The 26,186-nt window shown below is 46.9% G+C and overlaps 2 protein-coding genes across 2 annotated transcripts in view; one reads left to right on the top strand and one right to left on the bottom strand.

Moving 5' to 3' along the window:
- Window positions 1-1,124: 1,124 nt before the first annotated feature.
- Window positions 1,125-7,931, bottom strand: LOC134969507 (RING finger protein 44-like). Its single transcript, XM_063945505.1, has 2 exons — window positions 7,461-7,931; window positions 1,125-2,038 (listed from the first exon to the last, which is right to left on the bottom strand). Exons 1-2 carry the CDS (start codon window positions 7,528-7,530, stop codon window positions 1,389-1,391), a joined length of 720 nt encoding a protein of 239 aa, XP_063801575.1. The 5' UTR covers window positions 7,531-7,931; the 3' UTR covers window positions 1,125-1,388.
- DPEP1 (dipeptidase 1) overlaps window positions 2,256-26,186 on the top strand; it is a 337,534-nt gene continuing 313,603 nt past the window's right edge. Inside the window, exons 1-2 of the mRNA XM_063945503.1 lie at window positions 2,256-2,370; window positions 8,084-8,273. The gene's annotated coding sequence lies outside the window, so the exon portion shown is untranslated. The remainder of the gene's footprint in view (window positions 2,371-8,083; window positions 8,274-26,186) is intronic.

Raw genomic sequence — 26,186 nt, 5'->3', positions numbered from 1 at the left:
GGTGATGGGTGACGGGGTGGGGGTGATGGGTGACGGGGGTGTGTGATGGCTGATAGGGGGGGTGGAATGGCTGATAGGGGGGTGGGGGTGATGGCTGACGGGGGGTAGATGGCTGATGGGGGGGTAGACGGCTGAGGGGGGGTAGATGGCTGACAGGGGGGGGTAGATGGCTGACGGGGGGTAGATGGCTGACGGGGGAGGGTAGATGGCTGACAGGGGGGGTAGATGGCTGAGGGGGGGTGATGGCTGATAGGGGGCGTGATGGGGTGATGGCTGAGAGGGGGTGGGGGTGATGGCTGACAGGGGGGGTGATGGGGTGTTGGCTGATAGGGGGGGGTGATGGCTGATAGGGGGCGGGATGGCTGGGGGCTGGAGCGGCGAGAGCCCTGTCGCCTGCACACAGACAGGTGCGGGTGACGGGGATGTGTGAGTGCAGCGGGTCCCGGCGGTTCATTGTGGTCTGCGGTTGGGAGACAGTTTGTGCTGGGGTTGTGGGGAGAGCGGGTGCGGTCTGTGCGGCCGTGGTGTGGATGGCGTGCTGCAGGACTGTGCCCGCGGCGCGCCTGCAAAGTGACAGATGGTGCGGCGAGGGGGGGTTTATCGCCGGTGTGTGCTGCAGCCGTGGCGGGGTAGGTGTGTGCGCTAACGGGAGAGGTGGTATGCGGTGCGACTGACGGGAGGGCCGGTGTGCGGTGCGGCTGACGGGAGGGGCGGTGTGCAGTGCGGTGCGGCCATGGTGCGTGTCCCTGCCACTGGGTGTGGGGTTAGGCTGGGCAGTGTGGTGAGTTATGCAGGCGTTGGGATGGGGGGTGGGTGGGCCGTTCATGGCTGGATGTGGGAGTTGGTGGAGAGGGGGTTTGGAGGTGTGTGGTGCGGGTGGCATTGGGGTGTCCGTGGTTACCTGGCTCTGTGGGGCGTCCATGCACTGGTGGCTGGGGAGGGTGGGTGGATTCTGTGGCTGCTGCTCCGTTCTCCTAGTGGTGTGCTGATACAGGGCAGGAGCTGCTAACTCCACCCACCACTGTGACTCCGCCCAGCGTTACGGAAAGGCACAGAATCAAAGACTTGGGCTAATATATAGGAGATATTATACAGAAACCCCCCCCCCCCCCCCCCATGAAAATCCTGCGTTTGCCACTGAATAAAATACATCAGGCTGGCAAAATGAATAAACTATTCCAATGCTGCACCGTGATGAATTATAATACAAACAGATGTCACTCACTCTATCTGTGCAGCTCCAGGGCAATCCGATTCCATTTATATGGGCACTGGGTCCAGCGCTCCAATAGGAAGTGATTCCCGATGTGAGTAACCATGTGATACAGTAGTATACTCTCCACAGATAACCGTTGGTGATGGTGATTTAGATCTTCATCTTACCGTATTCAGGAGATCTGACACCGGATCCGCCTTGGGGTACACTCACTGCGGCACAGGGGACAGCTGGAATTTGTTTCATACCACTCTGATATGCAGCTTGGATGATACTTGTGGCTGCAGGGCAGGACAGACACTCGTTCCCCAGCTTCGTACTCCATTAGACAGATAACACACGATTGTCTTGCTTCATCCTCTGCAATAATGGTAAATGGGAAATAGCTGACATCCACCGTCAAGGACTGGAGATTCTGCCTATTCATCTCCTCCACCAATGCTGGCATGTTCTGTCTGAAGCTCTCTTCCAACATGGCCTGGAGATTCTGCCCATCGTTAGCTTCCACCAAGGCTTCGATATTCTGCATGATGGCCTCTTGCAGAGTGGCCGAGACATTCTGCTCATTCTCCGCTGGCTGCTGAGAGGCTGGATGTAGATGACTTGGACCAGGGAGAGGATCTGGACTTGGTCTTCCTCTTGGTGCTGTCTCAGGAGCAGGAAGAGGAGAGCGGCTTCGGTGTCTGTGCTCCCTCTGAGGTGTCTGTAGATGAGCGGATGTTTCTCCTCTTGATAGATATTCCTGGGTGTTCTGACGAGTTATTGCACCTCTTCGGCGCTCGGACCGCAGCCTCTCCTCAAAAACGGTTGGGGGTGAATCATCTGAAAAGATATACCTTATATAGTAGCCATAATAATTACCTATAGATAACATGGACCAATCAATTGTTGATCAATAACTTGAGTTACAATAACATTTTAGTATATCATTGATAATGTTACACTGTAAGAGACTGTCAGAATAAGACTTGTTTCATTTATTGTAGTTATGTTTTTGTAAATTATTTTTTTTATTTTATTTTGAAGAAAAAAAAACATTAAGAGCAATAGTACAGCATTAAGCAAAGAAGGAACCAATAAGGAGCCGCTGTCATTGGGAGAATGGATCTCTAGGTGTTCCAGTAAGAAAATAACAGAGACACAGAATAATGCAGGTAAAACAAGGCCTGAGGGGAGCTGCACTAAACAGAAGCGATATAGGGAGACAGCAAAAGTGACAAGAGGGGAAATGAAAGGTAATAAGGAGGGGAATGGAGGAAAGGGAGAAAGAAGAGAGTGTTAGTAAGGGTACAGGCAGGAAGGGAGAAGGAAGGGGGAGTGCTGGCATGACAAATCATTAAGAAAGTGATAAAATATGAGACCTAAGCAGGGGATATAGTGGAGGAGGCCCCGTTGTGACAAACTCAAGGTGCCAAAATATTTCCAAACTGGCTAGGGTGCTCAGGCAGGATGCTAGAAATGTACTTGAGGTGTAGATTTTCCAAACAGTGTTGAGTAGAGCAGAGAAGGGAGGTTCCTCTGGTTGTTTCTAATGGTCAGCAACAGTACAGTTATCTGCATAAGTGAGTAACTATTGTGTGTGTCTGCAGCGGAGTAGGGTATAGTAATACCAGTGAGTGTAACATTCAGACTATGAGTCGCAGACCAGAACCCTGTTATTTTCAGATAGAACCACCATAAGTATCCCAAGAAGCCCCTCTAACATCTATGAGTGGTCGGAGGGAAAGTAAATGAGAAGGCACCAGCGGGTCGAGTGCAGCTCAGAGTGGAGATTGGGCTAGATGTGAGGCTGCATTAATGGGGGTAGAGATGGGAATAAGGGTGCGAGGGCTGTGGGAGAGTCGGGCCTAGCCTGTAAGGAACTGTATACAGTGAGTGGATAGCGGAACGGGAAAAACACTTATTAAGAAACATGAAAAAATGGAACTAGTCTTTAAATTAAAAAAAATGCTGAGGACTGAGCTTTAATAGTTCTGGTCAGTGTTTCTTAAACTTAGTCCTCAGGACCCCTAACAGGTCATGTTTTCCAGACCCCATATGGCTCCCTAGACTCAGTTAGGAATGAATGAATATGCTGCAACTTTTGAAACATGACAGATACAGCGAGTGATGAGCCCACCTGTGCCCCAGCCAGGGGTCTGCAGCATGTGACCTGTCAGCGCACCTGAGGGCTGAGTATGAGAAACCCCTTAGATCATACAATGACTTGGTGATTTTGTGAACTCTGAGACATTATGTCACTTTGGACCGATCTGGCTGTGTCCATCTCTGTTCAGCTGCCCACTGACCTCCGCTGTCAGCATCCTATTTCTCCATCTTCATTAGTTCCCCATCACTACGTCTCCTCACTAGTCTGCACCCATGATCTGCTTTGTTCCCTGCACCAGTGCACTCTCAGGCCTACATAAGCAGAAACACCTCACACCCACAATTCATCCGGGCATGTCCTCTATCTCACCCTGCATCTTCTCATGGCTGCTGGTGACATTTCGTCTAAACCTGGACCCCCGTAGACTCCCCACTATCTGCTCACACTCCACTTTCCACCCCAAAACTTTCCAGCTCAGACGCCGTCGCCGCACAGCGCACACATAGTTTAGCTTTGGCCCACCCACAACACTCCTCCTCGTCGGCACAGCCACTGCTAGGAATCAAGACAGAGGCTAGGAGGCAGGCTGTGGGACAGATGCTGCTGCAGTGCTGCTGTCCCTTCCCGCGCACGCCGAACACGACCGGACTCACCAGACCAGTCCAGACTAGTTCTACTGGCTGCTGTGCCACTTCACTCACCAGGGCACGGACGGCGCAGGCGGCGAACAGCAGAGTGCACCATCCAGACTGGATCCTCCTGTCCTGAGCAGTGTGAACCCACTTGAAGTAAGCCCGGCCGTAAGAGTATTTCTTTCTCATATGGTGCACTGTGACTGTTCTAGCAGTTTAAACTTCTCACCATTGCATATAAAGCCACTCCTGCCCCTCCTAAATCTCCAACCTCATTTCTATCTTCACCCCTATCTAGCACTTCTGGGGGGCATATTATGTGTATCTGGCACTGCTGCGGGGCATATCATGTGTAACTGGCACTGCTGGGGGGGCAAACCAAGTGTATCTGGTACTGCTGGGGGGCATATCATGTGTATCTGGCACTGCTGGGGGGCATATTATGTGTATCTGGCACTGCTGGGGGGCATATCATGTGTATCTGGCACTGCTGGGGGGGCAAACTAAGTGATTCTGGCACTGCTGGGGGGCATATCATGTGTATCTGGCACTGCTGGGGGGCATATCATGTGTATCTGGCACTGCTGGGGGGGCAAACCAAGTGTATCTGGCACTGCTGGGGGGCATATCATGTGTATCTGGCACTGCTGGGGGGCATATAATGTGTATCTGGCACTGCTGGGGGGCATACCATATATATCTGGCAAAGATGGGGGGCATATCATGTCTATCTGGCACTGCACTACTGGGGTCATTATGTGTATCTGGCACTATACTGGATATATTATGTGTATCTGGAACTATACTAGAGACATTATGTGTATCTGGAACTATACTGGAGACATTATGTGTATCTGGCACTATACTGGAGACATTATGTGTATCTGGAACTATACTGGAGACATTATGTGTATCTGGAACTATACTGGAGACATTATGTGTATGGAACACTACTGTGGCTGTTATGTATAAGGCTGCTAATTGTGTGTGTGTGTAGAGGGGGTGTGAAAATATATTTACAGCTTGATAATATGAAATTGCAAGGCCATGGCCACTTTTCCAGGAGCGCGCATGGGGGGCGGGGCACTTCAAAAATTGCTCGCTCAGGGTGCTAGTAGGCCTGGACCGGCCCTATATATATATATACAGGTTTAGTATCCCATATCCAAATATTCCGGAATACAGACTTTTTGGAGTGAGACTGAGATAGTGAAACCTTTGTTTTTTGATGGCTCAATGTACACAAACGTTGTTTAATACACAAAGTTATTAAAAATATTGTATTAAATGACCTTCAGGCTGTGTGTATAAGGTGTATATGAAACATAAATGAATTGTGTGAATGTACACACACTTTGGGGTAAATTTACTAAGATGGGAGGTCTATTTAGGATGGGATGTTGCCCATAGCAACCAATCAGATTCTACTTCTCATTTATCTAGCACCTTCCAGAAGATAATACCTGGAATCTGATTGGGTGCTATGGGCAACATCCCATCTTAAATAGATCTCCCATCTTAGTAAATCTACCCCTTTGTTTAATGCACAAAGTTATAAAACATATTAGCTAAAATTACCTTCAGTCTGTGGGGTAAATTTACTAAGAAGGGAGTTCTATTTGAGATGGGAAGTTGCCCATAGCAACCAATCAGATTCCAGGTATTATCTTCAAGAAGGTGCTAGATAAATGAGAAGTAGAATCTGATTGGTTGCTACGGGCAACATCCCATCTTAAATAGATCTCCCAGCTTAGTAAATTTACCCCTCTGTGTATAAGGTGTATATGTAACATAAATGCATTCTGTGGTTAGATTTAGGTCCCATCACCATGATATCTCATCATGGTATGCAATTATTCCAAAATACGGACAATGGATAAGGGATACTCAACCTGTATATATGTATGTATAAAATTAAAGCCCAAATACAGTACATAAGCACAAAATGGGATTCAGTGATTGTGTCCCCCCCCCCACATTTAACCACTTAACTGGCATGGTCAGATCACATGCGATCGCGCCACCCCACTGTGGGGGTAATTCCAAGTTGATCGCAGCAGGAAATTTTTTAGCAGTTAGGCAAAACTATGTGCACTGCAGGGGAGGCAGATATAACATGTGCAGAGAGAGTTAGATTTGGGTGTGGTGTGTTCAATCTGCAATCTAATTTGCAGTGTAAAAATAAAGCAGCCAGTGTTTACCCTGCACAGAAATAAAATAACCCACACAAATCTAACTCTATCTGCACATGTTATACCTGCCTCCGCTGCAGTGCACATGGTTTTGCCCAATTGCTAAAAAAAATCCTGCTGCGATCAACTTGGAATTACCCCCTGTGTCCCTTAGTTTGTGACAAGGAGATCCTTTCTGCAGATGTGCATAATATAATATTGAAATAAAAACTTTTTAAACTATATTAATAAAAAAATTAAAGAAAAATAACGCTATCAATGGTTTTAAAGGGAAAAAAATGTCAGTTAAGTGGTTAAACATCCCCCAATCTGCTCCCATTCATTACACATATTGCTCAGTGATTTGCAGATAATTTTCAGCAAATACAGATCCGCTGAATCTTGAAAGGCTCACCGTTACTAGTAATGGTCTGCAAATCTGCTGATTGTTACCATAAACCAGCAATCTACAGCTTTAATTCATCTGTGAAAAATCAACCTGATTTACCAATCACTGGTCAGAATCTGCGATCTGTGAACCACATGTATTGTATACTTTGTATACACAATCCTCTGCAAAATGCCAAATTGCCCTCATTTCTTGCTGATGTATGGGGGCCACATCTCCAAGTGCTACCCGCATGCTACACAGGGTAACATAGCATTGGGGTGATAGTTATCAGTGTTTGGAGAGAGATAAAGTAGCAGCCAATCAGGTCCTGTCATCATTCAAACCCAGCCTGTAACATGGCTGATTGGCTGGTACTTTATCTCTATCCACTATATCACTCTAAGATTTAGTACATCTCCCCCTCTGTCTGTAAAATGACCATTAAGAGCTGATTGGTTGGTACAGTGGGGTCTAAGTATAAAGCCTGGGATAAAGTGTATGGAGATAAAGTACCAGCCAATCAGCTTCCTAACTGCCAAGTCACACGCTGTGTTTGAAAAAAGACAGGAGCTGGTTGGTTGGTCATTTATCACTCCTTGTGCATCTCAACTTTATCTCTTGTTAAGGCTTAATACATTTGGGCCCAAGTCTTAAATACATAGACCTTGTTATCTCTCTCCAAGCTTTCATGAATCTCCCACAAAGTGTAAAAGGCAGAACATATAGGTAACGTGCCGCTAACTCCAACTGCCGCCCGCATGCCACACAGGCTGAGAGGACATAGGGGGAGATTTATCACAGCTTGTAGAAAGGTAAAGTGGGGAGAGATAAAGTACCAGACAGTCAGCTCCTGTCACTTTTAATGACAGTTGGTAGCTGATTGCTTGGTACTTCATCTCTCTCCAATCTTTGATAAATCTGCCCCTTAGATTGGAATCACTGGCCCAAAAATCTCACTTACCATGATCTCCGAGACGGCTCCAGCTCCTCTGGTCCTCCAGGAGCCGCCTTAGCTCCCGTCTGCCGCTCATCTCCAGATGTTCAATAAATCCACAAAATAAAAAATAAAATAAAAAAAATGTTCAGGAAAAGCACAGATATTATAGTGCTCTGAACAATGGGAAATAATGCCGGAAGTTTTATACTAGTTGTAAAAAACAAACTAGGTCGCTCTTCCGAGACCAGACTAAAGCATCAGCAACAAGTGCTTCCACCACAGAAATGGCACTGATGCCACTGTGAGCTGGGGTTTTCTAACTGCCATAGCAAAATGGCCGACCTGCCCTGACAGTCAGGCGGCCATATTTCTTACTGGCACGGAGAAAACCAGCTCCTGAGTATCTGTATTTCCATGAATTTTACTGCTGATTAGTTTAGACAATATTACTATAAACTTTACAGTGAAGCTCCACCCACTACCCCTTAAGCACCACCCCCTGTAACTGTTTGTATGTAATAGTGACAGTTGGCTGGTATGTCTCATGGTAAATTCTGCTCAATTGCAAATCATTACAGTCTGCACCATACTAATCCATAGGCCCCAATTGATAATGTAATAATTTGCATATTATTTCTTATCTGCAGCCCTGCTTAACGATCCTGTGGCCATGGCCAGGAGACTTATTACAGCCACTATAGCTATCCCCAGCAGGAGCTGCTGAACTGCGCCTCTTCCAGATTATAACACAATGAGTGTGAGTGACAGGACATAGCTCCGTCGTGACGAAACGCATTGGATGTTATCCGCTGGTTAGCTGTTGTCAGTTCAGATAAGGTATCCAGCTTTTATTCATTATACATGCAATGTTGTATGTCTTTCATGATATATGTGTAAGCAGGATTACGCTATGTGTTCTTGTTTATATTTCATTCAGTTTATGGTATGGATCCATTTTCTCATATTTTTGGTATGGTTTAATTATATATTTTGCACAATTGGTGTTTCCACTTGTTACTGCACTAGGAGGCGCCCTCGTCTGATCTATGTTTCAGAAATTGTGAGAGTTCTTGGTGTGTATTCTGACGATTAGCTTTGCCCTCCCTTACATGTGGATTGTCCTATGCACATAACTGACATGTTATATTTTTTTATAGTTGATTCTTGTGAATAGATTCAGTATGATATCCCAGCTGTCGGGATCCTGGTGGTCAGAAGACCAACACCGGGATCCCAACAGACAGAATACCGGTGGCAAGTGCAGCGTGTCCCCATACTTCGGGCCTGGCTGCGACCGTTACATTCCCCCTCGGGCGGTGGCGTGGACCACCAGCTGAGTAGGGATTCCGGGCGTGGATTCCGACCGCCGGTATATCACCGGGTGTCGGGATTCCGGCATCGGTATCCTGACCGTCGGGATCCCAGCAGCCGGCAACTTGAATGCCTCCCATGTGAATGGATGAGTAGGGGTCACAGGGCATTGCTTTGCCCAGGGCCTACAATTCTGATAAGTCGGCCCTGGGTGAAAGTAATTTGATGGAAAGGGAAACAGTGCTTGAATGCATTGAGATGGAGAGTAAGTAACTTGGGCCCAGATTTATCAAGCCTTGGAGAGTGATAAATAGCACGGTGATAAAGTACCAGCCAATCAGCTCTTAACTGCCATGTTACAGGCTGTGTTTGAAAAATGACACTTAGCAGCTGATTGGTTGGCACATTATCACTTGATAAATCTGGGCATTGATTTGATCCCTATAGGATACTGGTGCACGTGTAAGGATCTGCAGAGTGGTGCAAGCATTAGAGAATGGCTGGATTTCGCCTCTGAGTGGACGTGTTACTGCATTGCTAGTTACACACTATACAAGGACTGGGGTAATTGCCTGGTGTAATTGTGTAGTGTGTAGGCATGAGGGTTTTGGCCAAAGGCTGAATAAAAGGTAACAGAAACACCCGGCTTCGAATATCCATTGGGTCAGTCTTGATATCGGGCACAATCCTGATATCGGGGGTCATTCCGCGTTGATCGCTCGCTAGCAGCTTTTAGCAGCCGTGTAAACGCATAGTCGCCGCCCACGGGGGAGTGTATTTTCGCTTTGCAGGAGTGTGAACGCCTGTGCAGCAGAGCGCCTGCAAACACATTTTGTGCAAAACAAGACCAGCCCTCTAGTTACTTATCCTGTGCGATGATTGCTGCGATGAGTGACACGGTAATGACATCATATACCCGCCCTGCAAACGCCCAGCCACGCCTGCGTTTTTCCAGTCAGTTGACACCCAGAAACTCCCACCTCCTGTCAATCTCCTTGCGATTGGCTGTGCGATTGGATCGTCGCTAGAACCAGTGCAAAACCACAAAGGACTTCGTACTCGTACGACGCACGTGTGCATTGCGGTGCATACGCATGCGCCGATTAGCCGTTTTTTTCACTGATCGCTACACAGCGAACAACGGCAGCTAGCGAACAACTCGGAATGACCCCCATCGTGCAGTGTGTGGGCATCTGAGCACATTTCCTGTGGTTTATCCTGACTACCTCATCCTCTTGTGGCTGACATTTGCGCATTCAGTGTGGTGTGGCAGAAAATCGCAAATAAAAACAGATCGCTCAGTGTGTAGCACAGACATCGGGACCTTCCAATAGCAGAACAATGGGCCTACAGTATTTGTCAGATCAACGAAAAAAATGCCATAGAGTGTATCTAGATGTATTATTGTCACTCACTTCATTGTCTAAATACCTTGCAGTAAATGCTCCATCCCCCCCCCCTCCCCCCCTTCCCTTGTGCTGTCTGTTTGAACCTTTTTATATTTATTGTTTGTGCGTATAATTGTTATTCTCTCTGGCCCTCATTCCGAGTCGTTCGCTCGGTATTTTTCATCGCATCGCAGTGAAATTCCGCTTAGTGCGCATGCGCAATATTCGCATTGCGACTGCGCCAAGTATCTTTGCTATGAAGATAGTATTTTTACTCACGGCTTTTTCCTCGCTCCGGCGATCGTAATGTGATTGACAGGAAATGGGTGTTACTGGGCGGAAACACGGCGTTTTATGGGCGTGTGGCTGAAAACGCTACCGTTTCCGGAAAAAACGCAGGAGTGGCCGGAGAAACGGGGGAGTGTCTGGGCGAACGCTGGGTGTGTTTGTGACGTCAAACCAGGAACGACAAGCACTGAACTGATCGCACAGGCAGAGTAAGTGTGGAGCTACTCTAAAACTGCTAAGTAGTTTGTAATCGCAATATTGCGATTACATCGTTCGCAATTTTAAGATGCTAAGATACACTCCCAGTAGGCGGCGGCTTAGCGTGTGTAACTCTGCTAAATTTGCCTTGCGACCGATCAACTCGGAATGAGGGCCTCTATACGGTGCTACCAACACTTATTGCATCATATAAATAAAAAAATAATAATGGTTCTACTTACAGTATGTAAGATACACAAAGGTTATGGATTTGTTTCCACACTTACATAAATGTTAAGTATAAAACATGGGGGGGTTTCGGGGAATACATTACAATTGCACACAGTAATAATTTGTGTGATGGGAACACTAATTACACTAATACACGGCCTCTGTACAATTACAGGTAACCCGCCCAAGCAGAAATGAGTCCGAGGCACCTGACTGCTACGGAAACCAACACTCCTGCTATTAGCCGCCTGTGACACATTAAAATCACGTGGGAGATGGGATATGTTAATGTGCACAGGGCAGGTTCTAGGCCTTGTGGAGCTCAGGATGAAAGTTCCCTTGGCGTCAACCCCCCCCCTTCCCCCCTCCCCTGGTGCCCCTCTTCCCTGGTGTCCTCCCCCCGGTGCTAGTAATCACACCGGCTAAAGGGGAGTGGTCTTGTCAGGAGGGGGCACGGCCTCATAGTCCGAATCCACGTTTTTGTCACGCCAGGAGGTGCAGGCAGAAGAATTGCTTATACATGTTACACCACAGTAGAGCCGCTTATACACCTTACACCTTACACCACAGTAGAGCCGCTTATACACCTTACACCACAGTAGAGCCGCTTATACACCTTACACCACAGTAGAGCCGCTTATACACCTTACACCACAGTAACATAGAAACATAGAATTTGACGGCAGATAAGAACCACTTGGCCCATCTAGTCTGCCCCTTTTTTATTTTATCCTTTAGGCAATCTCAACCCTTTTTTAACCTTAATTCTTTGTAAGGATATTCATATGCCTGTCCCAAGCATGTTTAAATTAAAAGGGTCTCCAGAACTGGACACAGTATTCCAGATGGGGCCGTACCAATGACCTATACAGTGGCATTATCACTTCTTTTTTCCTGCTACTGATTCCTCTCCCTATGCAACCAAGCATCTGACTTGCCTTTCTCATTGCTTTGTTGCATTGCTTTCCTGCCTTCAAGTCACTTGAAATAGTGACTCCTAAATCTCTTTCCTCCTCAGTAGTTTCCATTATAGTACCCTTGATACTATATTTAGCCTTTGGGTTTTTGAGACCCAAGTGCATGATTTTGCATTTTTCTCTGACGTCCTAAGTGGATGCTGGGGACTCCGTCAGGACCATGGGGATTAGCGGCTCCGCAGGAGACAGGGCACAAAAGTAAAAGCTTTAGGATCAGGTGGTGTGCACTGGCTCCTCCCCCTATGACCCTCCTCCAAGCCTCAGTTAGATTTTTGTGCCCGGCCGAGAAGGGTGCAATCTAGGTGGCTCTCCTAAAGAGCTGCTTAGAGTAAAAGTTTTGTTAGGTTTTTTATTTTCAGTGAGTCCTGCTGGCAACAGGCTCACTGCATCGAGGGACTTAGGGGAGAGAAGTGAACTCACCTGCGTGCAGGATGGATTGGCTTCTTAGGCTACTGGACACCATTAGCTCCAGAGGGAGTCGGAACACAGGTCTCACCCTGGGGTTCGTCCCGGAGCCGCGCCGCCGACCCCCTTGCAGATGCCGAAAAGTGAAGAGGTCCAGAAACCGGCGGCAGAAGACTTTTCAGTCTTCATAAGGTAGCGCACAGCACTGCAGCTGTGCGCCATTGTTGTCAGCACACTTCATAGCAGCGGTCACTGAGGGTGCAGGGCGCTGGGGGGGGCGCCCTGGGCAGCAATGATAGTACCTTATTTCTGGCTAAAAATACATCACATATAGCCCCTGGGGGCTATATGGATGTATTTAACCCCTGCCAGGTCTCAGAAAAACGGGAGAAGAAGCCCGCCGAAAAGGGGGCGGGGCCTATTCTCCTCAGCACACAGCGCCATTTTCCCTCACAGAAATGCTGGTGGGAAGGCTCCCAGGCTCTCCCCTGCACTGCACTACAGAAACAGGGTTAAAACAGAGAGGGGGGGCACTTATTTGGCGATATGACTATATATATTAAAATGCTATAAGGGAAAAACACTTATATAAAGGTTGTCCCTGTATAATTATAGCGTTTTTGGTGTGTGCTGGCAAACTCTCCCTCTGTCTCCCCAAAGGGCTACTGGGGTCCTGTCCTCTATCAGAGCATTCCCTGTGTGTGTGCTGTGTGTCGGTACGTGTGTGTCGACATGTATGAGGACGATGTTGGTGAGGAGGCGGAGCAATTGCCTGTAATGGTGATGTCACTCTCTAGGGAGTCGACACCGGAATGGATGGCTTATTCAAAGAATTACGTGATAATGTCAACAGAGACGGTCGGCAAACAAAATAGTACCTGTCCAGGCGTCTCAAACACCGTCAGGGGCTTTAAAACGCCCATTTACAGACACAGACACGGACACTGATTTCAGTGTCGACGGTGGAGAAACAAACGTATTTTCCTTTAGGGCCACACGTTACTTGTTAAGGGCAATGAAGGAGGTGTTACATATTTCTGATACTACAAGTACCACAAAAAAGGGTATTATGTGGGGTGTGAAAAAACTACCTGTAGTTTTTCCTGAATCAGATAAATTAAATGAAGTGTGTGATGATGCGTGGGTTTCCCCCGATAGAAAATTATTGGCGGTATACCCTTTCCCGCCAGAAGTTAGGGCGCGTTGGGAAACACCCCTTAGGGTGGATAAGGCGCTCACACGCTTATCAAAACAAGTGGCGGTACCGTCTCCAGATAGGGCCGTCCTCAAGGAGCCAACTGATAGGAGGCTGGAAAATATCCTAAGAAGTATATACACACATACTGGTGTTATACTGCGACCAGCGATCGCCTCAGCCTGGATGTGCAGAGCTGGGGTGGCTTGGTCGGATTCCCTGACTAAAAACATTGATACCCTTGACAGGGACAGTATTTTATTGACTATAGAGCATTTAAAGGATGCATTTCTATATATACGAGATGCACAGAGGGATATTTGCACTCTGGCATCAAGAGTAAGTGCGAAGATGTTTATGGACACGACAGTGGTCAGGTGATGCAGATTCCAAACGGCACAAAGAAGTATTGCCGTATAAAGGGGAGGAGTTATTTGGGGTCGGTCCATCGGACCTGGTGGCCACGGCAACTGCTGGAAAATCCACCGTTTTTACCCTAAGTCACATCTCTGCAGAAAAAGACACCGTCTTTTCAGCCTCAGTCCTTTCGTCCCCTATCTCCGCAGGAGACAGGGCACAAAAGTAAAAGCCCTAGGATCAGGTGGTGTGCACTGGCTCCTCCCCCCATGACCCCCCTCCAAGCCCCAGCCAGGACACTGTGCCCGGACGAGCGTACACAATAAGGAAGGATTTTGAATCCCGGGTAAGACTCATACCAGCCACACCAATCACACTGTACAACCTGTGATCTGAACCCAGTTAACAGCATGATAACAGCGGAGCCTCTGAAAAGATGGCTCACAACAATAATAACCCGATGACACATAATGCCATAATACTCATAATTATGTACTCAAGCCTATCTAGGTCATCAATCATTTGTTTTACCCCTCCCGGTGTGTCTACCCTGTTGCATATCTTTGTATCATCTGCAAAAAGGCATATCTTCCCTTCAATACCATCTGCAATGTCACCAACAAAGATATTAAAGAGAACTGGACCAAGTACAGATCCCTGGGGTACTCCACTGGTAACATTTCCCTCCATAGATTGCACTCCATTAACTACGACTGTCTGTTTCCTATCCTGCAACCAGGCTCTTATCCATTTAACTGATTTATAATCCACCCCCACGCTTTCAAGTTTATTTAGCAGTCTGCGATGTGGGACAGTGTCAAATGCCTTATTAAAGTCTAGATATGCTACATCTACAGCTCCCCCTTGATCTATTATTTTCGTCACAGAGTCAAAAAAGTCAATAAGATTTGTTTGGCATGATCTCCCACCAGTAAATCCATGCTGTTTTAGATCCTGTAAGTTGTTTGATTTAAGATATTCCACTACTCTTTCTTGTAATAGTTTTTCCATTACTTTCCCTACTACTGATGTAAGGCTTACTGGTCTGTAGTTACTTGCTTCTTCCTTGCTTCCACTTTTGTGCAGTGGAACTACATTTGCTCTTTTCCAGTCCTCTGGAATAGCACCTGTATTTAGTGACTGGTTAAATAATTCTGTCAAAGGTGTAACCAGCACATCTTTTAGCTCTTTGAGTAACCTTGGGTGTATCTCATCTGGTCCCATTGATTTATCCACTTTTAGTTTTGAAAGTTCTGTTAGGACTTTCTCCTCTGTAAATGTATTTTCATCTACCTTATTTTTATGAATGTCCTTGCAACTTAACTGTGGCCCCATCCCTTCTTCTGTAGTAAATACTGAGCAAAAATAATTATTTAGGTGATCTGCTATTGCCTTGTCTCCCTCCACCAAATGCTCACTCTCTGTCTTAAGTCTTATTATTCCTCCATTTGATTTTCTCCTTTCACTTATATACTTAAAAAAAGTTTTGCCCCCTTTACCTACTGACTGGGCCATTTTCTCCTCAGCTTCTGCCTTTGCACGTCTGATCACTTTCTTAGCATCCTTCCGTCTGTCCAGATACACCTCTTTGTCGTTATTATTTTGAGTCTGTGTGTATTTCCTAAAAGCCATCTTTTTTGCTTTCACACTAGTTGATACTTCTTTTGTGAACCACACTGGCTTCCTTTTCCTGGTGCTTTTCCTAACCATTTTGATACAAAGGTCTGTTGCACTTAGTATTGCACTTTTCAGTTTTTTCCACCTCTCCTGCACTCCTTCCAAGTTCCTCCAGTCTGCCAATGAATCACTTAAACATCTCCCCATTTTTGCAAAGTCAGCATTTCTAAAATCACCTTTGTTTTTGTGTGACAGGAGTTGGATCCTGTCTTTATACTAAACCATACTGCTTGATGATCACTGGATCCCAGGTGCTCACCCACATATATATCAGATATCCTATCACTATTTGTAAGAATCAAATGTAGATTGAGTCTTTGCGAGTGGGCTCCCTCACCAATTGCTTGAGAGATGCTCCCTGTAAGGAATGTAGAAATTTGCCACTTATAGCTGAACTTGCAAAAGACCCCTCCCAATTTACATCAGGTAAATTAAAGTCTCCCATGATTATGACTTCTCCCTTTAAAACCATTTTAGAGATGTCCGACAATAGGTTCCAGTCCAAATCCTGCCCCTGGCCTGGTGGTCTATAGATCACCCCAATGCGAATAATGTCCTTCTTCCCGGTTTCTATGGTGACCCAAAGGTCCTCAGTTTTGGCTTCAATATTTTGTATTAAAGTAGCATTTATGCTTTTTTTCACATACATTGCTACCCCTCCTCCTATTCTTCCTATTCTATCCTTCCTAAATAAATTGTATCCTGGTATAGCTATGTCCCAGTCATGATTCTCATTGCACCAAGACTCTGTAATTGCCACAAAATCCAGGTTATCCCTTGTCATTATCGCAATTAGCTCTGGAATTTTGTCTCCTAAGCTCCTAGCATTTGAAGACATAGCTTTAAGAATTTTGTCTGTGCATTTGTTATTAGTAGCCATGTCCAGAGCGTACAAAATAAATGACAAGTTTAAAGTTGAAATTACCTGTTTGGGGATGTTGCTCAGTATTTGTTTTCTTTTACTAATCAGTAATCATACTCTGTCCTTTACACCATGACTACACCTTACTAAATATAAAGATATAGTACACCTGACCACAATGGGCAAATGTTCAAAGGAGGTAAACACCAGTCAGTATGCAATAATTAACTGTTTCACCGAGCAACTTCCCCACACATGCAATGACAATTACAAGAAATCATTACATCAAAAAACATACATGAGTTTGCATAAGAGAGAACTGTAGAGAGCAGATTGGGGATGACTTTTCATAGGTTTTTAAAAACGGATAATACGCATAAGATGAATTACATACTTTTGAGGCATTAAGGCAGACCATTTGTGGTACAGTTGGTGTGTTGATGTCTCCCTTCTGTTTTCCTTCGGTTTAACGCAGGTATAACGCTATTTTTATAATAACACTTTTATGTCAGCACTTCTATGGAAGCACTACCAGCCGATGGCTATCCAGCCGTATACTAGACTCAGTAGAGCCGCTTATACACATTATGCCATGGTAGAGCCGCTTATACACCTTACACCACAGTAGAGCCGCTTATACACATTATGCCATGGTAGAGCCCATTATACACCTTACACCACAGTAGAGCCACTATGGAAGCAGCTGTGTTTAACTATTTACTTTTTCATGTCAAATATTTTAAAAACACTATATATCCCTTGCTCAACCCCTTGTTTTCTCACTGCCTGCTAGTCTCTCAGGGCCTGCATCCCCTTCACCGACTTACACACGTAGTATGCCATGGTACAGCCCATTATACACATTACACCACAGTAGAGCCGCTTATACCCATTATACCATGGTAGAGCCCATTATACACTTTACACCACAGTACAGGGGCTCTTATACACATTACACCACAGTAGAGCCGCTTATACACATTATGCCATGGTAGAGCCCATTATACACGTTACACCACAGTACAGGGGCTCTTATACACCTTACACCACAGTAGAGCCGCTTATACACATTATGCTATGGAAGAGCCCATTATACACCTTACACCACAGTAGAGCCGCTTATAGACAGGGGGCGGGATGTACTAAGCGGAAAATGCGGTAAACTCCCTGTTTACCGCATTTTCCGGATGTACTAACCCCCGGCCGGCAGGACAGCGCCGCGGTGGGGTACGCCAGCTTTAGCTGGCGTACGTCCATAGAAGCCTATGGGCTTCTCTCCGCGGCGCTGTGTGAGGGATCCGATCGGATCCCTCCCAGCATGCCCTGCGGCCGCCCCCGTCACCCCGCGCATGCGCAGACTGACTTCTGGGGCCGAATCCCGGAAGTCAGGCTGCCGCTGCGCATCGCAGAGGACAGCTCTTATCGGAAGAGCTGTCCTCTGCAATGCTGATCGCATATGTTAGTACATATGCGATCAGCATCATGGCGCAGGGCGGCGATGGGCGGCGATGTACATTAGTACATCCCGCCCATTATACCATGGTAGAGCCCATTATACACGTTACACCACAGTAGAGCCGCTTATACACATTATACCATGGTAGAGCCCATTATACACCTTACACCACAGTAGAGCCGCTTATACACATTATACCATGGTAGAGCCCATTATACACCTTACACCACAGTAGAGCCGCTTATACACATTATACCATGGTAGAGCCCATTATACCTGTTACACCACAGTAGAGCCGCTATGGAAGCAGCTGTATTTAACTATTTACTTGTTCATCCAAATTTTTTAAAAACCACTATATATCCCTTGTTTAACCCCTGGTTTTCGCACTCTCTGCTAGCCTCTCAGGGCCTGCACCCCCCTCACCCCCTGAATTTCCTACTCAGCATATAATGCCCACAGTAGTTATGCTGTCATTCCGGGTCATTCCGAGTTGTTCGCTCGCTAGCAGATTTTAGCAGCATTGCACACGCTAGGCCGCCGCCCTCTGGGAGTGTATCTTAGCTTAGCAGAATTGCGAACGAAAGATTAGCAGAATTGCGAATAGAAAATTCTTAGCAGTTTCTGAGTAGCTCCAGACCTACTCACAGATTGCGATTAGCTCAGGCCGTTTCGTTCCTGGTTTGACGTCACAAACACGCCCTGCGTTCGGCCAGCCACTCCCCCGTTTCTCCAGACACTCCCGCGTTTTTCCCTGACACGCCTGCGTTTTTCCGCACACTCCCAGAAAACGGCCAGTTTCCGCCCAGAAACACCCACTTCCTGTCAATCAAACTCCGATCACTTCAACGATGAAAATTCTTAGTTCGGACGTGAGTAAATCTACTAAGTTTTGTGCTAAAATACTTGCGTACCATGCGCATGCACATTTTTGCCTTAATCGCTCCGTTGCGAAAATCGGCAATGAGCGAACAACTCGGAATGACCCCCATAGTGCCCATAGTATTTGTGCCCCTTACACATATAGTGCCCATAGTAGTTGTGCCCATTACACATATAATGCCCATAGTAGTTTATGGTTCGTAGTAGTAGTAGTAGTAGTAGTAGGCAACCTTTCACAGTAAGCCATGGTGGTGGGCGGCTAGAGCAGGCACCAGTGGAGTGATGGCAGCTGTGTCCTCAGACTGCAGCGCCCTGGGTGGTAGACCTGCTTGCCCGCCCCTAGAACCGCCCCTGAGTTTGCAGACAGCATGTCAGCTCTCTGCTCTAATAACATAAGTGGCTGCTGGAAAGTAAGAAAATCAATAATGCGCACAGGATGAATTTCAGCTTCTGCCTGTCATTCCCACCACCATTCACAGTGACCTACACTTAATGGTTAGCTGGTGATATTGGCAGATCATCAATCTGAATTGCAATTACTGTGATATATAGGAGCCCATCCCCCCACCAGGGGGTGCTGTATGTTACTCTGCATGCCCATTAATGGCCAGTGTGGTTGTAGCTAAAGGCCCTGTGGCCTCTGTGCATAATCTGAGCCAAGTCCCCGATGTGGAGGACAGACGAATAGACACAGGACTAGTTCTCACCAGGGGTTCCGAGAAGTGGGGGAGAGTGGGTACTACTTACACAGGTCCAGGACATTTGGAAAGGCATGGCCCGGGTCAGTGGCACATTGGGTAGGGAGAGAGGAGACAGCTGCAGCAGTCTCTCTCACCAGCCCAGCACAGGCTGCTGTTTGCTGGGCTGTGGAGGGACCAGGGAGGCTGCTGCTGCTCCTGGAATCCTCACTCTCCCTGCATGTGTTATGGAGGGGGAGGGGGGGGGGGTCGGTGATCGCACTGATCAACTCCCTCGAATCTGCCACCTGGCCAAGGGGGACGAATCAACCCCCCCCCCTCCCAGCGAGAAGCACAATGCATAGTTTTATTTTATTTTTTAAAAGGGAGTGATTACACCTGGGTGGTCATTCCGAGTTGTTCGCTCGTTGCCGTTTTTCGCAACACAGCGATTAGATGGAAAATGCGCATGCGCATGGTACGCAGCGCGCTTGCGCTATGTTATTTAACACAAAACGTAGTAGATTTGCTGGTGTTCGTGCGGCGCTTTTCAGTCGCACTGCTGATTGGTGAGTGATTGACAGGAAAGGGGCGTTTCTGGGAGGTAACTGGTCGTTTTCAGGGAGTGTGCTAAAAAATGCAGGCGTGCCAGGGAAAAACGCAGGAGTGGCTGGAGAAACGGGGGAGTGGCTGGCCAAACGCAGGGCGTGTTTGTGACATTAAACCAGGAACTAAACTGACTTAGGTGATTGCAATCTGTGAGTAGGTCTGGAGCTACTCAGAAACTGCAGGGAAATATTTAGTAGCAGTTCTGCTAATCTTTCGTTTGCAATTCTGCTAAGCTGAGATACACTCCCAGAGGGCGGCGGCCTAGCGTGTGCAATGCTGCTAAAAGCAGCTAGCGAGCGAACAACTCGGAATGAGGGCCATGATTCCTACCCCCCCCACACACACACTCCTTCAAGTACCCAGGACCCGGGGTGTAGCTATGACTAGTGGGGCCCCATAGCACATTTTTCTTCACCGTCCCCCATTCCCACCCCCCAAAAAAACAGAACAAAAAACAACCTGTTGCATTATGTGACTGGTCCCGCTTCTTGACCTGATCGCAGAGAAGTGGGCCAGAACTTCGGTGCAATGTATTCTCTGTGTACTCACCCACCTCTCATGATTACGACTGTACGGGCGGGCACTCACCTCCTGTGCCCCGTGTCTTCTCCTCTATCAGCAGTGTGCTGCTCCTGCTGCAGGCACATCTGCTGTCAGTGTTACGGATGGCTGTCTCCCCGTTCTCTCTGATGCTGAGGAGCCGCGGCATGGCATTGCTTAGCATGGCTCCTCCCAGCATCAGTGAGCATGGAGAGACACGGAGCCTGCCGGTGTTATAGGAGAAGACACGGGTCACAGGTCTCTAAAGGCAGCATATCCAGGTGCAGGGGGAGGGCCGGGCCCTGGAGGTGACCAGGGCCCCGTAGCAACCGCACTCCCTGCACCCACGATACCTACGCCTATGCCCAGACCCCTCACTGTTCTCAATGGACCTGGTTCTCGCATGTGTACAAGATGACAGTGCACAGTGCTCTCAGGTTTGTATTCCTCCTATAGCTGCTGAACGAGCTAGTGCTGCCACAGGAGCAGAGAGAGAGCACCACACAGCCAGAGCTCCTGCATGCTTGGCTCATGCATTCCTGAATTAGGTTACTGCTGGGAGACTATACCATTGCTCTCTCCCTTTCTGTGAAAAAATTCTCCCGTATATTACCATTTCTCTTACGTCCTTGAGGATGCCAGCGGACTCCGTAAGGACCGTGGGGGTATAGACGGGCTCCGCAGGAGACATGGGCACTCTAAGACTTTAGATGGGTGTGCACTGGCTCCTCCCTCTATGCCCCTCCTCCAGACCTCAGTTAGATCCTGTGCCCAGAGGAGACTGGGTGCATTACAGGGGAGCTCTCCTGAGTTTCTCTGAAAAGACTTTTGTTAGGTTTTTTATTTTCAGGGAGCACTGTTGGCAACAGGCTTCCTACATCGTGGGACGGAGGGGAGAGAAGCAGCCCCACTTTCCTGGACTGATAGGCTCTGCTTCTTAGGCTACTGGACACCATTAGCTCCAGAGGGTCGGAACACAGGTGTCGTCCTTGCTGTTCGTCCCAGAGCCGCGCCACCATCCTCCTCACAGAGCCGGAAGATTGAAGCCGGGTAAGTATAGGAAGCAAGAAGACTTCAAAGGCGGCAGAAGACTTCAGATCTTCATGAGGTACCGCGCAGCGGTTGCACTGCGCGCCATTGCTCCCACAACACACACAGGCACAGCAAGGGTGCAGGGCGCAGGGGGGCGCCCTGGGCAGCAATTTTTACCTCACATAAGACTGGCACACGTATATAGATACTGCGGAGGCAGTATATAATAAATCCCCTGCCAGTATAATAAAAATAGCGGGACCGAAGCCCGCCGTTGAGGGGGCGGAGCTTGATCTTCCAGCGCTAACCAGCGCCATTTTCTCCACAGCATGCTGCAGAGAAGCTGCTCCCGGACGCTCCCCTGCTGAACAAGTAACAGGGGGCAAAAACGAGGGGTGGCACATTTATTTGGTGCTAATTCTATATATAAAGCGCTGTACAGGCTGGGACTTTGTTTCAGTATCTAGTGTGTGCTGGCATACTCTCTCTCTGTCTCTCCAAAGGGCCTTATTGTGGGTCTGTCCCCATATTCATATATCCCAGTGTGTGTGGGGGTGTCAGTACGTGTGTGTCGACATGTCTGAGGCAGAAGGCTCGTCTACGGAGGAAGCAGAGCAGATGGTGGTGGTGTCTCAGTTGGCACAGCCGACACCTGATTGGTTGGACATGTGGAATGTTTTAAATGCTAATGTGGCTTTATTTCATAAGAGATTGGACAAAGCAGAGTCCAAGGAAAAAGCAGGGAGTCAACAATGGCTGTTACTGTGTCACAAGACCCTTCATGCTCCCATAAACGTCCCTTTTCCCAGATAGCAGACACTGATACCGACACGGATTCCGACTCCAGTGTCGACTATGATGATGCAAGGTTGCACCCAAGAGTGGCCAAGAGTATTCAATATATGATTATTGCAATAAAAGATGTTTTGCATATCACAGAGGACCCCTCTGTCCCTGACACGAGGGTCTGCATGTTTAATGAAAAGAAACCTGAGGTAACGTTTCCCCATCTCATGAGCTGAACGCTTTATTTGAAAAGGCTTGGGAAACTCCAGACAAGAGACTGCAGGTTCCCAAGAGAATTATTATGGCGTATCCCTTCCCCTCACAGGACAGGGTACGGTGGGAATCCTCGCCCACGGTGGACAAGGCCTTGACGCGCTTGTCCAAAAAGGTGGCACTACCGTCCCCGGTGATAATGTCGATTATCTTTACAGGAATAAAAGCTATACCTTAAACACACCTTAAATACACTTTACACCTTTAGCCGCTGTGGCCGCTATACTTAATTCACACTACGCACCTTTTACTGTATTAGCGTAAAAGGGTTCCGTAGTGTACGGACTTTGAGTACACACGCCGCGCTGACGGTACAAAGTACTCGCAGCGCATACACACCCAGAGATACACTTTAAACCTTCACAGTAATGCGATGCAATGATATTACACTCTAAACCTTATGCAGCAATGCAGTGAGATGCTATTACACTTTAAACCTTATGCAGCAATGCAGTGAGATGCTATTACACTTTAAACCTTATGCAGCAATGCAGTGAGATGCTATTACACTTTAAACCTTATGCAGCAATGCAGTGAGATGCTATTACACTTTAAACCTTATGCAGCAATGCAGTGTGATGCTTTTACACTTTAAACCTTAGCAGGGCAATGAGCACACGACACCAATTGTGATTAACCGCTGGGTTCCGACACCACAGTGGATTATTTCTGAAAGGGGGTTTACAATACAAATTATACACTACAATACAAGACAATATATATAACAGAATAATGGCTACAGTCAATGTACATACGTGAGAATATTCGCGTGCGCTTCCTGGTCCAGTCCTCCGTAATCAAATAGATAACGTTGTGAGTCTTGTGTCTGGCCGCTCTGCAGCAGGCTTTAGTTATACAAGTCTTCCAAAAGCAATACAATGGATACTGTAATCCCTTTGTCCATTGGACACAGGGATGCACCTTTACAGTACAGGAGAGGTCATAGGTTGATTTGAAAAGGTAGGCGATGTCTTTTTCAACTGCTCTTGTGGGTGGTCTCCTCTGGATTCCCGCCGCATACATAATATACAGTAAATACAGTTTATATCTATATTCTGCTTCTGCACATAACTATCCGCAGGAACATGCGATCTTCCGCAGACCAACACCGGAATGTTTCCCTTAAAATACCCTACAGCTGGATACCAAATACCACCTTATAACCTTAGTCTGTCCCCTCTTATCCTGTAAAGGTGAATCCCTTTGTTCTGCAACCATTTAAACAGCTATAACTTTCTGATGTGGTGCAAGGAGACTATGTGTACATAGTGCACTATTTGGATTAAATATGTAATGTGTTCTGATGGCCCTCCATGCGTACACAAACTCTGCCGTAAATACCCATACCACGCGCCGATGCGCAGGACCGCGGGAGCGACCATACGCAAAGTGTGTACATCTGCATGCACTGCAGAACAAGTGCACACGCAGTGGGCATGTGTGTGCAGTTTATACGTGCTGTGTGTTATTCAATATTTTTCGACTTTGACAGTCCACCCTTTGGCAGTCACCAATAACTGCCACTATCTAATCACTAAACAGAAAAATATCAATACAATATCTACAGACGATTGGATGGTCGGAGGAGAGTTGTAGGTGGGAAATGTATGACCTAGTGGGATAGTAAAAAAGCATGTATGTATGAATCCATGTCTGAGGGGCATGTATCATTGTGCCATATATGTTTTAGATAAGCTTCGAGGTATTGCGAAGTATACATTAAATCCTTCTTATCCCGTATTAAGGGTCTGTAAGTGGACCGACAAACACTACGAGCTCCTTTCGGCTTCTTGTTCCAACAAATGGGGTGCACATTTACTTGATGATACATGGAGGGGGAACATATGTGAGTGCTAGTATATGTGGATATCACCTGTCGACTATGTGTGTCATTAACTGGAGGTTTTAGAGATGAAGATAAGACACATATCTAAAATACGTTCACATAACATTTTCATAAACATTCTTGGGTAGGGCTGATGTCTTTTCCGGATGGGTGTATCTGGGCAGAGGGGGAGACAAAGGAAAAACGGGTGAAAGAAACAGGCCATGGAATTCATTTGCAATCCTTATCATAACACTGTCTCTATGGATGGGTCGTAAATTAAATCTGCTGCTATAACAATGCCCTCGCTACATAGATCCATCAAATTTGTGCCGTGCTTGCGCCGCGTCAGAATTCGAACACACCTAAATATCAAGCCAATAATTATGACGACTCCCAGGATACAAAGGAGAAACTTCCCTACACTCATAATAACATTTTGAGCCCACTCTCCTAATCCTGAGAACCATTTCGTGGGTTCAACCATGAGACCCAGCCGGTCAGCTCATTACCCACAGCAGTCAGGGTAAGGTTGTGTCTCCTCCGGAACTCCCGCTTCAACTGCAATATATCATCCATCTTTTGATCGATAATCTCTGTGGGGTTGTCAGTGCTGTTTGTAATATACGTACAGCACTTCACACCATATTGAGTTGCCAAAGTGACACAGTAACTACCCGTCACGGCTGTGATATAATTAAGGACCATCCTGTGCTGGATCAGTTCCGTCTTGTAAGCTTGTAACTCCCTACCCGTATACCTGAAGGTGCCGTCATACATCTCAGTGATATTATCTATCAAGTTCGCTAGCGCATGGATATACCTATAATTTATAATTCCTCTGGCAGTACGGGTGATGTCTAATGCGAGAAGGAATTGAATCCCAGTGGATTTGTGGATCAGATCAGAGGCTACGTGCTCTGTCCTCTCTATGAGGTGTCTCTTGACGATGTGTTCATAGTGAGTATGAGTATAAGGAGCCTGAGCACTGCGGTGAACATCTTTCATCTTATCATGGGTTATGGTCATGACCTCTGGCAACACTCTTCCAACATAACATAATCCCTCTGAGTTCGGGGCAAGCCACTTATATGCCTTCCTCCCACATATGAAATAGGCATCATCGGGAAGAACATAGGGGACAGAATATGACATTACCATATTACAGACTTTCCAAGTGAAAAACCCAATCCCTAGTTCTCCCATCTGCTCAGTACAAGTATCGGGCTGGATGATATGAGCACAGTACCCTGGTGATACTTCTCCAACCCACATGGTCTTGCTTCCTCGAGTATACCTATACCGAAAATACCTTCCACTGTTGGCTATTTGGCGTACAAGTTCAGAGTCTATGGGTATCCTATCAGCTCTGTGCGAAAATGCCATTGTCTGGTTATTCCATGTCACTTCCCAATTTCCCGGTTTTCGGTAATTGGAAATATTGAAACATAATAAGGATCTATCTACATGATACTGGTGGAGCTTCAAACTAGGGGGCCTAGAAATATTGAATTTCTTGTCCACCGGTCTTCCACCCCGTAATTCGAGTACCTCATCTATTGTTAAAGGGTACGGTACTAATCCTGACTTGCTCTGACCTTGAGGTACTTGTGAGCACACCCAGCATTCTGTCTGGTTTAAGACCTTACCCACTAGTGAGTGGTAATCACTCAATGGATGACAGTCCATGTTGATATTAAGGCTGGACTGACATCTCTGGATGCACCCATCCTCGACTATGTTCTCACAATTCTTACAAATGCAATTTTCCTCAGCCAATA

The sequence above is a fragment of the Pseudophryne corroboree genome, chromosome 11 (genome assembly GCF_028390025.1).
Source record: "Pseudophryne corroboree isolate aPseCor3 chromosome 11, aPseCor3.hap2, whole genome shotgun sequence".
Lineage (NCBI taxonomy): Eukaryota > Metazoa > Chordata > Amphibia > Anura > Myobatrachidae > Pseudophryne > Pseudophryne corroboree.
This window is presented reverse-complemented; position numbering and strand designations above follow the sequence as displayed.